The following is a 17,274-nucleotide window of genomic DNA, read 5'->3' as shown; positions in this document are numbered from 1 at the left end:
CTGCCATCTAAAAGCCTGTCCCAACCCCTGAGAGCTCACGGTCCAGTTGGGGAAGATGTATAATGCAGGAAATGGGAAGGACCACAGTGCATTGTGATGTAAGACTGACAGAGACCTGTCACCAGAGCCAGCTAGGCTGTCTGTGAGACTGCCACTCTGAGTTCAGAGGGGCCTACACCTGGCAGGGGTGGAGGATGTCTTTGTTGATGGCCCAAAGTATTTTTCTACCTAGTGAACACCCATGCATCCTTCAGTGCCCAACTTAAATGTCACCTCCTCAGTGGAGCCCTCCAGGATCCACTGTGTCCTCACCTACTAGGTACTTCCTTCCTAGCAGGCCCTGCACCTGTCAAGTGCAAACTGAATACATATCCTGTGACTAGAAACTTTGTGGTCCTTTGTTTAATTTCTCTCTCCGACTGGCCCGCAGGCTCCGAGTAGGCTGATCTGTGTTGTTATCATATGGTGCCTGGCATGTGGAGGGGCACTGTACATATTTGTGGGGGGAAAAAACATGTCTGGAAGCATGCTTGATCAAAGGCTTGGAGGGGATCGATCACACATGAGTGATTGAGGGACAGAAGAGGTGAGTCTGTTGGACGTGTAGAGTTCACAGTTTGAAACAAAAGGCTCTCAGGCCAGCCGGGCCATGGAAGCCCTTAAAACACGAGGCCAGAGAGCTCTGACCTGAGTCTGCCAGCAGCGGGAAGCCATTGAAGGTGTGGAGTAGGGGAGCGTCACGAACAGAGATTAATTGATGGCATTTTAAAACAACATATTTCTGAAAACGCAGTTGATGAAATCGTCGTTTTTACCTTTATCGTGGTTGTTAGGAAACTGCATTTTGACAAGTCAGGCTCTCAGTTCTGTGCATCATGGAAAATTTATCTGAATAGGGAAGGTGTGCGGGAACAGTGTGGGACAGCTTCTCCTGGATTTCCACAAAGGTGTCAAACCGACTGTGAGCTGGCAGCCAGCTGGGCAAAAATCAGCACGTGTGAGGAATAAACGGACAAGCTGAGTTACTGCCCAGCCTGAAGACCAGGTATTCTGAATCCAGGCATGGGTAAAGCCTGGAGCTTCTAGCCGCGCTCCTCTTCCTGCTGGAAAGCCCTCTCCACTAGCCACCTGTCACATTCCTCCAGCTTTCTTTGGTTCAGAGTAGATGTCACCTCCTCCAGGTGTTAGTTGCTCAGTTGTATCCGATTCCTTTGCAGACCCATGGACTAGAGCCCATCAGGCTCCTCTGTCCATGGGATTCTCCAGGCAAGAATACTGGAGTGGGTTGCCATGCTCTTCTCCAGGGGATCTTCCTGACCCAGGGATTGAATCCAGGTCTCCCACATTGCAGGCAGATTCTTTACCGTTTGAGCTACCCAGGAACCACCCGCTAACAGCCCCTTAATCAGAAACACCTCCCCCATGTCATAACTGTGCCGCACCTAGAGCACTGTCTGCTGTGGGAAGGGATTAACTGTCTCTATTATGCTGGGGCAGGGACAGCTCATGGTGGGCATAGAGGTGAGTGCTGGTTCTACCAGATATTAAAATATATTCCAGAGCTATGCTGTCGAGACAGGAATAGACAGATCAAGAGAACAGGCAATTCCCAAAATAATGGGAAATTAGTATTCTATAAACATGGTGCTTCCAGTCAGTGGGTGAAGATGAGTTATTTAAAAGATGGTATTGGGACAATTTGGATAGCCATTAAAAAAACAGAATAAGCTAGAGCTTCGCCGCACTTCTTTATTTTTAAATTGGAGTATAATTGCTTTACGATGTTGTATCAGTTTCTGCTGTACAACAACCAACAACATCAGCTATATGTATACTCATATCCCCTCCCTCCTAAGCCTCCCACCTCCCCCTCCCTACTCCTCTAGGTCATCAGAGAGCGCTGAGCTGAGCTCCCTGTGCTACACAGCAGCTTCCCACTAGCTAGCTATTTTACACATGGTAGTGTACGCATGTCAATACTGTCTCAATTCGCCTCACCCTCCTTTTCCCCTGCTGTGTCCACAAGTCCATTCCCCACGTTTGTGTCTCTACTTCTGCCCTGCAAGTAGGTTCACCTGTACCACTTTTCTAGATTGCATGTATATGCATTAATATATGATATTTTCCTCTTTCTGACTTACTTCACTCTGTGTGACAGACTCTAGGTTCATCCACATCACTACATACTACTTAATTTTGTTCCTTTTTATGGTTGAGTAATATTCTGTTGTGTATATGTACTATATCTTCTTTATCCATTCATCTGTCAATGGACATCAAGGTTTCTTTCATATCCTGGCTACTATAAATAGTGCTGCAATGAACACTGGGGTACATGTGCCTTTTTGAATTATGATTTTCTCAATTTTCCTCACTTCTTATATGGAGATAAATTACATATTTAATAAAGATTTAACTCTAACGAAGCTATAAATGCTCTGGAAGAAAATATGGGTGAATTACATTTATAATCTTAGTGTGGAAAAAAAAACCTTTGTTTTGACCTGAAATCCTAAAGCCCTAAGGGAAAAAAACTAACTGGATGATATAAAAATGTAAAATTTTCATATGGCAAAAAATCGCATTGTAAACAAAATAAGAATAATAAAAGAAACCATATTTGCAAATTTTATAACAAAAGACTAATATCCTCCCTTTCTAAACAGTTCTTACAAAAAATAAAAGACCATAACCCAGTAGAGAAAAGGGCAAAGAATATGAATAGATTGTTTAAAAAAAAAAAAGAATTACATGTGACCAGTAAACACATGATATGCATAAATATAGGCTCCCATTCCCAAATGAAGAGGGCAAAGAGAGACACCATTTTTCACTTCTCAGATTGGCGAAGATGAAAGAGGTTGCCGATACCAAGCGCTGACAAGAGTGTAGTCAAATGGGAACTGTCGGGCGCGACTGGCCGCTGAGGAAATGGGTGCAGCGGCATCTGTGGAGAGGCTGCTGGCCAGCACTGTGAGAAGCAGCCTCCTGATGCTGACGACAAAGCTTCTGCTGAACCAGCACCCCCTCTGGGGGAAGGAGAAAGCTTGTGTTTTATGACCTAACCTCAGAAGTCACAGACCCTCAATTCCACTGCCCTATCCATTGTGCCGGGGGACCCAGGGTGTGATACTTGGAGGGGAGGCTCATCTGGGGACAGCTGGGAGGCTGGCAGTTTCTAATGCCAAAGGGGAAATTTTGGTGTCAAACACATTAAAAACACTATTTTATTATTCACTTCGGAAACCGGTGCCCAGGACACTTGTTTGGTGTCACAGCCAGAACTGGAACCAGTCCCATTTGGCTAAACTCTTTCTAGTCCACCTCCTTCATGGTCACCCCCAAACCACTCCTGATATATAATAAGATATAATCTAATCTCCTCTGATCTCATAATTTAGACTGCATGACTTCCTCGCTCTTAGAATAAAAGTCCCATACCTCGCGGTAGTGTCCAAGGCTCTGAGTGCTGGGCCCTACATGCCCTCTCCCCCTCCCCTCTTCCCAACCTCCCCCTCTTACCAAGTGTCTTCCCGCCTCAGGGCCTATACACTAGCTGTTTTCCTCTACCTGCAAGACCCTGCCCCCAAGTCTTCACCCAGGTGTCAACTTCCACCATCCCAGGGTCAGGGCCCATGTGGGCTTTCTCAAACTCAGAGGGGCTTCCTTGACTACTCAGCCCAGAGCCCACCTTGTCTCCCCTGTGTGCCCTCCACCCCTCACCCCCTCATCCTCCGCTTCTCCTTCACCCCATCACTACCTCATCCCATGTCTCCAGGATCCAACCAGGAGTCAAACTTCGCATTCCGTTGTTATTAGTCTCGTGATTGAGAATTGTCAGACTGATGACAATGAATCTTTGAGGAATCCAGGACACTTGTGGAGAGTCTCTGTCTTTCAGTATTTCTTGTTTGGTTGTCTCTTCATGATCAGATTCAGGTTAAGCATTTTGCACGGGAGGACTTGACATGGGGAGAACTCAACACAGGTGATGCTATGTTCTCACTGCATCCCTTCAGGAGGTGAGCACACCATTTCAGGTGGGCTCCACGTCCGGGTCTGCTGATTTGATCGCTTAGTTGGGGAGTGTCGGCCAGCCTTGCCTTGGTGCAGGTACATGTGTCTTTTATAAGTAATTTGCAGGGAAAAGCATTTTTGAATGCACTGAGATGCTTGAATAGTATCTATTCTGGTCACGATAAGATCCTGTTATTCCGAATCATGAACTACTGGTTCCCATGGTCGGGTCCCTGCTCCTGGAGCATGCTCATTTCATATGGGAATCTGCCCGGAGTGGTTTGCTGCTTAAGAAGCTCCACAGAGCAAATGCCGCCATTTACAGCCATTTACAAAGGCACCCACTGTATGTAGAGCCTGGAGGGGACCTGAAGGCAGTACTGCACCCTTAAGCAGACCAGAGTAGCCTTTCTCTGTTGTGGTCTCTCACCAGACTGGGGCTGGAAGAAGAGACACATCACCGGGAGAATTAGTGGTCAAGAAACTAGGTCATGCCATTCCTCGTTGGGACCCATGCTGTGGCCACTTTAAGGAGATGCGCAAAGACGCTGAAAACAACCTATACAAGGTTACTCAAGGAGTAGGCAGCTCCTGCAGGAATTAAAGAGCCAGGAGGTTTCTGCAGGCTTCAGCACACAGGAAAACTCCCCTAATTTGCAGTGCTGCTAAACAGCCAGGCTTCTCCAGGGCCCCCAACCACTTCCTGTGGGTCGAGTGGGGCTGGGGCTGTTTTATCTCAGGGATGGTAAATGAGTTCACATTTCATGCCTAGAGAAAATCACTGCTCTGCCCTTCTGGGCGGCACTAGCTCTCTTATTTGTCAGAGAAGAGGTAGGTTATCCGGGTTCAATTCCGCCTTTGAACACCAGTTGGATCTTGGTTTATATTTCAAGCCCAGATGTCCACCATTGCTGTGAAATCATGACTCAGGCCAGAAGTCAAAGGTCTCCAGAAATGTGGGGGGAAGAGATGGGAAATCCTGGGCTTGAATTATGTCATTTGCAGAGTGAGGAAGGGCAGTTCCCGTGTTGAAAACAGCCACATTTCCCTGTATGAATTCAAGAGTCATGGCCACTAGTTAATTCTAAAAATCATTATCTGTGTGTGGACGTTCAGGCAGTGAAGTTTCCAAACTGTCTACCACCACAGAGGAGGGGACGTAAAGATCTCATGGAGAAAAGAGGGAAGAGAACTGGTTTGAAAACACATTTGGTTTTAGGGATGAAAGGTGCTAATGAGTAACATGCTTCGAGCCTCTTTTAAAAATAAAGTGTGGGTCTTATATTGACAGTGAAATCTTGAGCGTGTGCAGAAGGAAGTCGGTACTCTGTTAATTCGATGTGTTGTCATCTTTTTATTTTTCTAATGGGTGAATACTGAGCCCTGAACCTGTGATACTGTATTTCCAACTCGTACCTGTAGAGGGAGCCTTGTTTACCTCGGATTGTTCACAATGCAAAGCTTTCAGTGGAAGAAAGAAAAAGGCTTTTTACAGAAAAAAAAAAAAAAAAAAAGTTGGAGGGTTAAAGGCAGTCTGTTTCAAAATTGCAAACAATCCCGCTGGCTGTCTCGTTTTCTCTTCTTCACTGGTTTCCCTGTGAATGAATTGTAGCGTAAAGTCAGTAGAAATTGCCCTTCCTCTTTGGATGCGACCAGAGGAATCAGGAGATGGGATCGTTACTGGTGTTTGTTTTTTTGTTTTTTTTTTTTTTTTTTTTGCTATTTCCTCACAGAATTCCACGAGGGCAGCTCTCCAACCCCGTTAAAACACAGGGTTTTTCTGAAGGCTGACCTGTTGGAGGGTGTGGATTTGGGGAGGGGGAGTCTGCCCCTGACCCGTCTTCTCTGTTGGGATCTAATCCTGCTTTGGGGGGGCGTCTAATTCTGCTGTTGGGGTACGAGCGCTCTATGTTCCAGGCTGAGTCTGAGGCTGCTCAGAGGTCTGGGGTCCCCCACCCCCGCGACGACCGGTGCGGTCTTCTCCTGCACCCAAGGTGGACGAGGACAGTCTGCGCGCGGCACCGCATCTCTGATCCGCGCGGGTCTTCCCCTTACTGCGATGCTGTGTCTGGACCGCGCGCTCCCGGGTCTGGGATGGAGCAGCATTCTTGATGTTATCCTGTTACTTTACAACTGTATCCTGCGCGTCTTCAGGAGCCCGCGCAGGGTGGTTTAGGGGAGCACAATGACCGGCGGGAGGGGGAGCGGGGACGGATCCGGGAGCAGGCTGGCGGCGGGCGCTGGAGATGGTGGAAATGTTTGGGTCGCCCAGGTGAGCGCAGCCGGACTCCGAGGCGCCCGCCAGTAGGGAAGGGAAGCAGGGGAGGGTGGAAACTAAGTGGTGGGAAAGAGACAAAGGAAGAGTGAAGAAGCGAGATGGTGCGGAATAGAGGAGGGGGATGGGAGGGGGCAGCGAGTGGGCAGCAACGCCGAGGAGCCCGAGCTTGAACTTGAACGAGAAAAGGTGGGGGCCCAGAGGCTGGGGGGCGGGCAGCAAAGAGCCGACCACGTGCCTGTCTTTCCCAGACCCGGGGCTCGCTCTGAACGCCGGGGGGCCCAGCCCTCTGGCCCAGCAGCCCCGCCCAGCGAGTACCCGCGTCCCCTGGGAACCAGGGGACGCTTAGGGGTCGAGGGCTGCCGAAGGCCCAGGGTGCCGAGAGTTCCTAAAGGTGCCTGAGTCACTTTCTTTGGGTCAAGCCTCTCCTCTTCTGGCCTGAACGCGGATAGCCGACCGCGCGCCGCTCCCCCAACCCTCACCCCGGACTCGAAGACTGGGTCCTCCGGGAGCAAGGGGCGGGCACAGACCCCATCGCCTTCTTTCCCGGGCTCCGTCCCCCGCAAGAATCTTCCTCCAAGCGCTTCCCCCTTAAGGGCGCTCACCCCCGGGAGCGCTCGGCGGCGCGTCCAGCGCGCCCTCATCCCTCCCCCTACCTGGCCCAGCACCCTCTCCTTCTTCCTCCCCACTCCCCTTCCTCCTTTCTCCGCTCTCCCCCTCCCCCCGCCCGGGCCCACTCCTCCCGCCTGCCCGCCCGCCCCTCCACCTCCTCGGGCTGCTCCTCCTACTCCCCCAGCGTAAGCCCTCCGTGCGTTCCCCTCCCCCCGGCCCCCGCCCCGTGCCGGGTCCCGCCCCCCTCCCCCGCCTCCCCGTGCCCGGTGCCCCCCCTCCCCCTTCCTCCCTCCCGGCCGCGGCGCCGCCGCCGCCGCCGCCGCTCGCCTGGGCCCTCCCCCCGGCCACCCCCGCCCCCGGGCCGGGCAGTGACGCGCCGCGGCGGTGCCAGCCCCTCTCCCCGGGCGGCCGCCGCGGCAGCAGCAGCAGCAGCAGCTGGAGCTGGAGGGCTGTCACCGCCGCCCGCCCCGCTCACTCGCCGAGCCCGACCGCCCGTCTCCGCCTCGCCTCCCGCCCAGGTACGGAGTCCGGCCCGGATCCCCGCGATCCGGCCGTTTCCGGGCCCCCGGGCCGCCGCCCCCCTTCTCCCGCCGCTGCCGCCGGCCGTTGAGCTGCGGTTAGGGGGGCGGGAGACTGGGGGGGTTCCGGGGAGGGGGACGTGGGGGAGCTTCCTGCGCCGCGGCTGAGGAGGGGGGCGCGCGGAAGCGGCTGCGCCCTGGGCGGAGTGGGCTCGGGCGCGGGGCGGGGGGCGGGTAAGTGGGACCGAGTGGGGTGGGGGCGCTGAAGCCTGCACTCCGGGGGCCGCGGGGCTCTCGAGAGGGGCGCCGGGCCCCGAGTGCGGGGGGCTGCCGGGCGCACCCCACTCCCGCGCCGTGCGCGCCGCCGGTCCTGGGGGGCGGTGATTGTGTGCGCCGCGCCGCGGTATTGTGCGGCGGCCGTACGGTTTGCGGCGGGCTCGGCACCGCGTCCCGGGGAGGCAGGCATTCGCAGGCGGCGGGGTGGGGGCCGGGCTCGAGTGGCCGCTGCCGAGGCCGTAGCGAGAAGGGAAGTGGACTGTTTGGAGATGTGAGGACGGGAAGCGTTGAGTGGCAGGGAGGGGCTCCCTGCCTCGGCGCGGGGGGTTGAGACGGGATTTGCAGAGTTGAGCCCACTTCAGCAGACCCCCGCACCTCTCTGGACCAGACCTGGTGCCCCTGTCAAGTGAATGATCGGAGCAGAAGCTTGGGTTTTCGGCGGCCCCTGTCTTAGGGGCATTCCTTACGGACCGGGGCGCATGGGTCGGGGGCAGCTGGCCAGAGCCTGGGCGCGCGCCCGGGTTAAGTTGGATTTACACCTCCGTCGGCCGCTCTCGCTTCTCCGAGGCTGGACACTTTTTCGGGCGGCGGGGGTTGGGGGAGTGCAGTTCGCGTTTTTATTCCAGCCGCTTGGGTTCAGAAGTGACCCCCACCTCCCTACTCCCACCTGGAGCCGCGTTTGCCGGAGTCCAGTCGCCCCTAGCGGGCCGCGCTTCCTGGGGGAAGTTCTCATTAAGCCTCGCTAATTAGCATTATTCCTGGAGAAAGGTTAAGGTTAGACCGTCCTTTTCCTTATCGGGAGGCCCACCCCCTTCTTCCCCATTCCCTTCTTCCTCCCTCCTCCCCAAGAGCACAAAAGCACAAAAAGAAAGTGTGAAGAGGCACAGATCAATGGAGAAGCCACAAACCCATTAATTCAAATGGAACCTTTTTCCCCCCTCTAAAACATTGATTTTTCTTTCTGTCTGCTCTGAGGGGAGATTAATAACCTCCTGATTTCACCTGAAATGGTGTTTGGACTCTGTGATTTCCTCCTCTTTCTGAGAAGGATTGTGGCTTGAAATAGATTCTCCCTTGAGATAAAGCCCTACTTATCCCAGAATGAGCTGGAAACCCCAGCTTGGGCCCCTGTCCTACCAGGTATGGGGTGTGTGGAGAGGGTTGTGGGGCTCTCACAATTGCTCCAGAGAGAGTCATGACCAGGGGCCCCTTCTTGCCTGCCCCTTGCTTCTGGTCTTAGGGTTGTTCTGAGGGAAGGACCCATATAGGGCCCAAGCCCCAGTGATGGTTTAGCCAGGAGGTAGTGAATTACCCCTACATTGGAAACCCAGTACAGCCTGAATTCTTAGGTAAATACTATCAAGCTTAATTTAATCCCATCTCAAGGTGGGCTTCTTTTGGAGAGTGGGGGCTGGAGACAGCACCACCCCCTCCCACATCCACTGCGCCGTGGCTGGGCGGCAGCACTCCATTCAGCACCGTCCTGAGGAACAGCAGGAAGCCCGGCACCCGGGGCCTTCCTCCCAGCTGGAGAGGCTGATCTGGGAGAACTTGTGTGGCCTGAGTCACCCTGGGGCCTTGTGGAGCCTTGCTGGCCCTGAGTTGCTCAAGAACTTTTTTTTTTTTTTTTTGTCTCGTCTGGGTCCTTTTCTTGGAAGGAAACTCCTGCAGGGGATTAGTGCAGAGTGGTTTCTCTCGAGCCCACTTTTCTCCTGGAAGAACCTTGTCTGCTGAAGCTCATCTTTCCAGCCTCCCTTTTAAAGAGACCCCTGTTCATGGCAGGGTCTGGGGTATCAATGAGGCCCTCGTGGTTAGGAGTGCTGGGAAAACAGCCAGTTGCCTTTGCTTGGGAAACAAAAGCCTGTTTTACACTCAATACACTAGTAGGAAGGTGTTGAAAATGCTCACCCCAGCATCCAGGCACCCATGACAGCAGAGACAACAGAGCATCCCTGTGTCGATGCAGACATCTCTGACAGACCCTGTGCATGTGTGTGTGTGTGTGAGAGAGAGAGAGAGAGAACCTAAAATGTGGTAGGTGATTGGCTATGTCAGCCCTCCCCACTTCATGTTTCCCAGAAGAGCTTATATGGCTAGGAAGCAGAGGAGGTATGCTGGCAGGAAGGAGTGGAATTGAGTGGAGTGTCTGTCCCCAGGAGCCTGGCGTCTGCCCCTGGTGGCCAGGTGAGCTTGGGATGAGGGCATGAGCTGCAGTCTGGGGACTCCCTAGCCCCCAGGAGCTGTGGCTCAGACCACCCTAAGATGTCATTTGTGCTGTTCCTTCCCAACCAGGATATTGAACCCTTGTTGCTTTGGATCCTGGGGGAGGGGGGTTTTGTCTTCCATTAATAAGCCATCTGATGAGCTGAAGTGGTTAAGTTGGGGTCAAATGCGGTTCAGTACCTCCTTGGCATGCTCAGAAGGCTGTGTGTGTAATGCTCGCTGACATGGAGACAGGCAGGGGAATTGCCTCGCGCTGAAGAATTTCCAGGGCCTGGGAGGGGCCTACAGGTGTTCCAGAAGGAGGTGCTCACTTTGTCCACCCTGGTGTCCCCCGGTTTGGGGTAGAGCCGGTGCCAGGGCAGCTGCCTTGAGCCTGGTGGTCTTCCTGGCAAGAGCTTCAGCCTCTCATCAAACCCACCCCAAGGGGATGGACAGAGAAGGGGTCTGTTTCCTGCCTGGCCCATTCCTGCCTCCCACCCCTCCTCTGAAACACACACACCCAAGGCTCCTGATCAGGGCTTACTGCTCACAACGGCACTAAATTCACAGCAAATCCTTCTCCCTTTCTCTCTCAAAGCAAGCAGTAGAGATAGAGTTACAGCTCTAAGGAGAGGCCTGGAAAATGTTGTGTGAGGCACACCCCAGGATCCCTGTCCTGGAGGATGCAAATGGCTCAACTTCAGAGGCACCAGGAACCCAGTTCCCGAGAAATTGACCCCAGTTGTAAAATAATCAGGTTACTGATAGCACCTGCCCCTGGTTACACACCATGGATACAGGCGCGTTTCCACCATTTCCCCTCTGGTCTCCCATTTTCTCCTCCTCCTGGGCTGGGCAGCGGTTGGTGCTAGTTTGCCTGCAGAGGAGGAAGGGCCTCAGAACCTGGGTGGAGAGAAACTGAACCTGCCCGTGAATTCTGGACTGCAGATAAGAGCAGGGAGGGTCTGGTCGGCTCCTCTCCTCCTGCCCAGAGTCAGGGCTCCCAGACTCGGGTGTGTCCCAGGAGCAGCCTTGGGTGGTGTCTTCCTGCCGCCCCCCCCCCCACCCCAGCTCTTGAGTTCCCTTTCCAGAAGGGCAGTTGACCCAATCGCCCTGTGACCCCGCAAGTGGCTCAAGTCCTTTGGCGCCGAATAAATGATGACCTTTTGTCAACAGGTGGGCAAGGCTGCAGCCTGCAGGGTGTCTGAAGCCAGAGCCAGGAGTCATGTGGGGTCTAGGAAGAGGGGCCCCAGAAGTAATGGATTGTACACACTCCTTTGTTTTTTAATGAAAGTTTCGATGAAGTTTGTTTACAGAAAGAGAAATTAGTAAACCAGGTTTCCTTGAGATTCCAGAATGCCCGACTTGTGACCTCTGGGCCTGCTCTCCGTAACCCTCACCATCACCTCTTACAGGTCCCTCAGGCCCAGCTATGTCCCACTCTGCTCATCAATGATAGGCTCTGAATTATGTGCTGGTAATTGCCCGTGTCACTGGCCTGCTCCTGGAGCCTGGGCCTGGAGTGAGCCGGTGAGGTGACAGTCTGCAGGGGGCTCTGCTGTAGCAGATGGATGGCAAAGGGGGCTTGGGCAGCCTTCTCTTGGTAGGTCTGCCGGGAAGTGAGGATGTGGGAGTTGATTTTGATTGGAACTTATAGTTTGGTGTATTTTTTTAAGTTAGGCATCATAAATTTGATTTCTTACTTAAAAATTTACTGTATCAGGGACTTCCCTGGTGGCCCAGTGGCTAAGACACTGCGTTCCCAGTGCAGGGGGCCAGGGTTTGATTCCTGGTGGAAGAACTAGATCCCACATGGCACAGCTAAAGATCCAGCATGGCACAACTAAGACCACAGCTAAGGCCAAATAAAAATAAATAAATTTTTAAAAATTTATGTATCAGTGGTATCAAAAGCTTAAATAGAACCATCACCCACAGAACAGGGATTCATGTGGCAAAACACTGGGGGCTGTGGGCACACTCACTGGGGAGAGCTTGATAGTGAATAAGTGGAGACGGGGTTCCCCAGCCTCCTTCTCCTTCAGTGCCTACACGTGGGTCAAAAGTCATCTCTGTCCTTCCCTAAATAACAGGGCCCTGGAGGGAAGGAGTCCTGCTGTGGTCTCAGCGCTCCTAACACAGCACCAGCACATAGTAGGTGGTCCATCATTGCACATCTATTCACTGATAAGAGTGGTCCAGGTGTGGGTGTAAATATAGCTTCATCTCCTGTGAATTTCCTTTGGGTCTCATCCTGAGACGCTTTGTTGTTAAGGCATCTGGTTCTTTCCACTAAAGGGAGGAAGTGTGGTGAGGCGGCCCCTCGGAGTGGTGGACTGTGATGTGGGCGCTGAGCAGACTGCTTGGGTTCCGATCTCACGAGCCCTGGGGCAGCTGAGGCAGGTCCAAGGGGGGGAGGGCGAGTACCAGATCTGGAGAGAGGCCTGACACGGGTGCCTGCTGTTCCTATTGGACAAGGAAAGCTCAGACAACCCTTGTCTCAGAGCCCCTCATGGATGGGCACTGGGTGCTCTTCCTTACTGGGTGATCACAATTCAGTGTAAAATGTAGCCCACCTCTGCCCAGTTTGGCCTGTCTGAGCAGGGAGATGTGGAGGGGGGCCGTTTGGGCAAACAGTTAAGTGAGCTGAGCCAGAGAAACCCGAGGCTCTGCATGGGGGCGCCTGGCAGCTGCAGGCAGGGAATGCCGCACGGCCGCACGCTGCCACCCGCCTGCCAGCCAGGGTCCAGGTTTCATATGGTCTCCATTCAGGAACCGTGTGTAACAGGACCAAGCCCCTGCTTGTCAGACTGATGCCGCATCCTCGTTAAACCCCAGTGTCATGCCAGGCAACTTAGCCAATTTGACTGGTCTCACTGGCTTTGTCCAGAGAACACAGAGCCCGCTCCCCACTCTTGAAAGGACTTAAGGCTGTCTGGGGGGAGAAAGGGCAGAGAGCCATCATGCTGGCCGCTGCAGCTGAGTTCTCTGCTGCCCAACTGCCGGGCTGATGGTACAGACAGGCTGTGTGAGGCGAGGTGCGATGGACCCTGAGCTGGACTTGATGGAGAAGGGGGACGTGCGTTTGGAGTTTGGGTTCTGAGATGCCACAGCACCGTGGGCATTCCAGGTGATGGGCTGGGAAGGAAGCTAGCGTCTGGGCCTTCAGGACTGCACGCTTCTGGCTCTGCTCATGACCTTGGGCGAGTGCCTTCACCCCTTGGAGCCTCAGCTTCCTCATCTGTAGAATGGGGCTGATAACTGCATGCACCCAATGGACCTGTGATGCACTTGGCAACTGATAAACCATGGCTTCTGTCGTTGTTAAACTGTGGCCGAGTGGGGCTAGAGTGAGGTTCAGCACTGCACCCAGCGGTTCTGAATTTTCCTTGCTCATTGATGAAGAAAACCTGTGTGTTTGATGGAACTCCTTTCTCTGAGTGGAAGATGCCCACCCGGGATTATGTGCCCCTTAGGGGACACCCCCGAATGGCAGCTCACGCATCCCCTAGTTCCAGTGGCCTCCTGACTGCCTGCTTGAACCCACCAGCGTGTGCTGGAACCCACCAGCCCCCCACACACACCGCCTGTCATAACCTCCCTCACTTCTGCAAGCCTCTGCTCTGTCGTCTGATGGCAAGGCCCTTCTTGGGCACTCTGGGAAACGCAGTCCTGCAGGTCCCCCGCCCCTCTTGTCCTGCTTTATTCTTTATCGTGTTGCCCTAACACTCCTGATATTATGAGTTTTTCTGCTGATGGTCTCTCTCCCCCGGTGTCCCTCTCCACAGTGAGCACCAGGAAGGCCATGACTTGTCCACAGGTAAATTTTCCAGCATCTAAATAGACCTGGGTTCGATTCCTGAGTTGAGAAGATCCCTTGGAGAAGGGAATGGCTACCCACTTCAGTATTCTGGCCTGGAGAATTCTATGGACTGTATAGTCCGTGGGGTCACAAAGAGTTGGACGCAACTGAGCGAGTTTCACATAGATGTTCATTAAATAACTTGTTGAATGGATGGAGAATTTTGAGTGAGTGGTGCTTCCAGATGTTAATAGATGACTTGGTCCTTTAAGTCACAAGTGTTTCCACAAGAGCCAGGAGAAGGCCTTCCTGCTTCAGCCGGGACTTCAGGGTCCAGTGACCCCGGGACAGCCAGGAACGAGCCAACAGCCCACTCAAGGATGGCCCCGTTCCTGGCTCCCAGAACCCAGATGGCCCTACCCCTCTGAGGGTCCTTCTCCCCACCTGCTCACCGCCCCTTACCCTCCTGTCCCTGCCCAGTTAGCACAGGGCGAGTCATGTTGCCCTTTTTGCAGAGAGAACCCTTTGAACGTGCGTGTGTCCCTCCAGGTATGAGAATCCAGTCTGAGTAAGCAGGCTTTCACCCAGGGACGGCTGTGGGGGCGTATTCTTGTGTATGAGGAGCAGAGAGCCTGTGGGAGGGAGGCAGGGCAGCTGTGTGTGTGGGGGGGGCCCTAGGGCACACGTGGTCCCTGTGCCCCGAGGCTCTGCGAGCAGCGTGGGGACCCCTGGGAGGGAGGCAGGGCAGCTGTGTGTGTGTGGGGGGCCCTAGGGCACACGTGGTCCCTGTGCCCCAAGGCTCTGTGAGCAGCGTGGGGACCCCTGGGAGGGAGGCAGGGCAGCTGTGTGTGGGGGGGGTCCTAGGGCACACGTGGTCCCTGTGCTCCGAGGCTCTGCGAGCAGCGTGGGGACCCCTGGGCTGGGCAGGGCTGTCATCCTCCTGATTCAGCCGCAGAGGGTACCCACTCCTCTGTGCTGCCCAGAAGCTGTAAATTCCAGGAAACTCCCTGCCAGCCAGGCTGGGGGGGGAGGGCGTGGGGGAGCACCCACTGGTTCCCTAGCACTTGCAGAGCAGATGTGTCTGCCTCGGACAGCAGCCGAAGAAAGTTCAAACCGGAGTGTGTTTGCTTGCTGTAAAAGAGACCTCTGTGAGGGGCCCCTGGAGGGAGGCTTTGGGGGGGATGGTGCTCTGCCAGAGGTCCTTACTGGGGGCCCACAGAGGCCATTGTATCTTGCCGGATGGGGGAGGGGAGGGGGCAAAGCCAGAGCTCCAGGGTGTGGGAGCTGCTGGGTCATCTTTCTTGCATTTTACAGCCAGCTCCCAAACACAGTTGCTAGCTGCTGCTCCTGAAAGAGGCAGGGCCTGAAGGAGGTGGGGTCCCTTCCCACTGGAGGGCTGGGTGGAAGGGGCCCCGCCCCGGGGGTTCCCGGATGCCTGGCCCAGGGCTGGCTGAAGCCAGCAAGGGGAGAGGAGGCAGGCGTGGTCCTCGCCTGCAGGCCCTCCGGCTGTTTGGAAGGCCCTGGCGGCCCCCCAGGCCCTTGAGCCGAACCCCCTTTGCGGTCTGATCCAAACCCTCGCCTGCCCCACCCCCTTCCTTCGCTATACTTCTGGGGCTGGCCTTTTCAGCTCTGGAAGCCGCCCAAGAGCATATCTTTGAAGCACAGCAAAGGTTAGGAAGGAGGAAGACAGAAATGTCCTCTGGGCTGGGGGAGTGGGAGAAAGGAATTCCATGCATGCTCCACGGGAGTTGGGCGGCCGGCGTGGTGGGGGCCATCAGCCTGGCCTCAGCAGTGCCCGACGTGTCCTGCTGCCCACGTCTGCCCGCCTGGCCCTACGTGGAGTGAACCCTCCTCCCAAGGCTGTTGGCAGGGAGTGGGAGCAGTGGTCCTTGTTTACGGCGCTGCTTCAACCTTGGCTCACAGGGTAAGAGCCAGGCCCTGCCGCCCGCCCCTACAGGATGCGAGACCTCATAATTGTCTTCAATTACAGCCAGCACCGGCCCTCAGCCCCAGCTTCCTACAGGAACCAGAGCCCCAGCCACTTCCATGGGTGGGGGGGTAAGGGGAGAAGACCGTCTCCACTGCAAGGTTTGGGGGTGCCCTATGGCCTATGGGGCAGTCCCAAACACCCTCGGGCCCTTGGGTTCATCCTGTATGCTGCCGAGGGGCTGCAGAGAGCCCGTCCCTGTTGAATGCCCACCTTCTTTGTCCCTGATCAGGATGAAACTTCTGTGAGCAGTGAAGATTTTGATATGAACGACTCCACATGGATGTCAGCTGACCCACACCTGGCCTCCAGCCTGAGTCCCAGCCAGGACGAGAGGATGCGGAGCCCACAAAACCTCCACAGCCAAGAGGACGGTGAGTGTTCCTTCGTGGCCAGCAGGGGAAGGGTTGTGTCTGCGCCAGGAGCCTAGGAATCTCCAGGGGGTAGACTCTGGGCTGGAGCCTCCAGGGGTGGCCGAGGCTCAGGCTGACAGCGGCCCCCAGCGTTCTCAGTATCTCCACGGGCCCCGCTGCCCCAGCCCTTAGTTCCAGGAAGAGCAGTTGTTCCTCCCAAAGGTGAATGGCTCAGAGCTCTTTCGGGGATTGGCAGCCTGACCACATCCCGCCACTTTGTCTGTTTTGATGCTCACGGGCTGGTGGGATGTGGATTTCAAAGTTATCATGATTCAGGTCTGGGAAGGTTAACAGTGTGCCTGACCCAGAACAGTCCACCACCCAATCATGAAAACAGGAGTTGGGCTTTGTGGCCGGATATGAGGCTCTGAGACAGGGTCCCTGCCTGTCCCTGGTGAGCGAGCAGACGCTGTGCTTGTCTGTTATGTGCTCCCGGCCCCTCAGGATAGGAGGTGGGCCGGCTGAGGCGCTGTCCAGATCTGCCCTGGCCCTGGCCCCCCCCATCCCCCGACCCTCCAGGGCCAGCCCGGCAGCCTCCTCCAGCCTCCCTTGGAACAGAAGCATCTTCTTGGGGTGGGAGAGTTGGGGTCAGGGTCAGACCCCAGAGGTCTACTCTGGCACTCTTGTGTCGAGCCCCCCAAACTGGGCCTACCTCAGTTAGACATGGCTGTGGGTGTGCAGTGGCACCTGTGGACAGAGTGTCCTGGGCTGGGCTCTGATTTTCCGGGCGGACACAAGGTGGGTGGGGGAAGAGCTGGAGAGAACTGGGGTGTAGAGCTGCAATTAGGAGGGGTCGAAGGTCAGGGCCTGGAATGTGGGAGGGAAGGTGCAGGGTTAAAAAGGGGTGTAGTGTTAACTCTGCGAAATAGGTTAGCCTTAAAGAGTAAATAAGGAGTAGGAGCCTTGCAGTTTGGGTCAAAGTTCGTCTCCATGGTGGAACCTGCGTGCCTGGCTCCCCGCAGCCTTCAGAGGCCTGAAATCTGGCTTTGTCTGGGAGGAGGCCCAGCACAGACGCAGCCGGGGTGGCCCATCCACAGGCTGGGGAGCCCCGGGTGTGGTTCCGTGAGGAACGGGGTGCGAGGCTGCTGGGAAAGAAAAGGCTTTTGTCCCTTGACGCCTCAGGAGGTCAGTGCGACCCCCTCGTGCTGCCTCCCAGACCAGCACCTCCTTCC

General features: G+C 55.1%; 1 protein-coding gene across 4 annotated transcripts in view; it reads left to right on the top strand.

Moving 5' to 3' along the window:
* The first annotated feature begins 6,237 nt into the window (after positions 1-6,237).
* Positions 6,238-17,274, top strand: part of NOL4L (nucleolar protein 4 like) — a 33,605-nt gene continuing 22,568 nt past the window's right edge. For 2 of the 4 annotated variants that reach the window (XM_055544758.1, XM_055544755.1), the window contains exons 1-2: positions 7,269-7,422; positions 15,922-16,063. In XM_055544758.1, coding sequence (XP_055400733.1) covers positions 15,955-16,063 — 109 coding nt within the window. In that variant the 5' untranslated portion in view covers positions 7,269-7,422; positions 15,922-15,954. Of the gene's footprint in view, positions 6,482-7,268; positions 7,423-8,820; positions 9,883-15,921; positions 16,064-17,274 lie in introns of those variants that run through there. The other 2 variants (XM_055544756.1, XM_055544757.1) reach the window with 2 other exon arrangements.

This window comes from Bubalus kerabau, chromosome 13 (assembly GCF_029407905.1).
Source record: "Bubalus kerabau isolate K-KA32 ecotype Philippines breed swamp buffalo chromosome 13, PCC_UOA_SB_1v2, whole genome shotgun sequence".
Lineage (NCBI taxonomy): Eukaryota > Metazoa > Chordata > Mammalia > Artiodactyla > Bovidae > Bubalus > Bubalus kerabau.
Note: the sequence above shows the minus strand (reverse complement) of the source record. Positions and strands in the feature narration are given on the sequence as shown.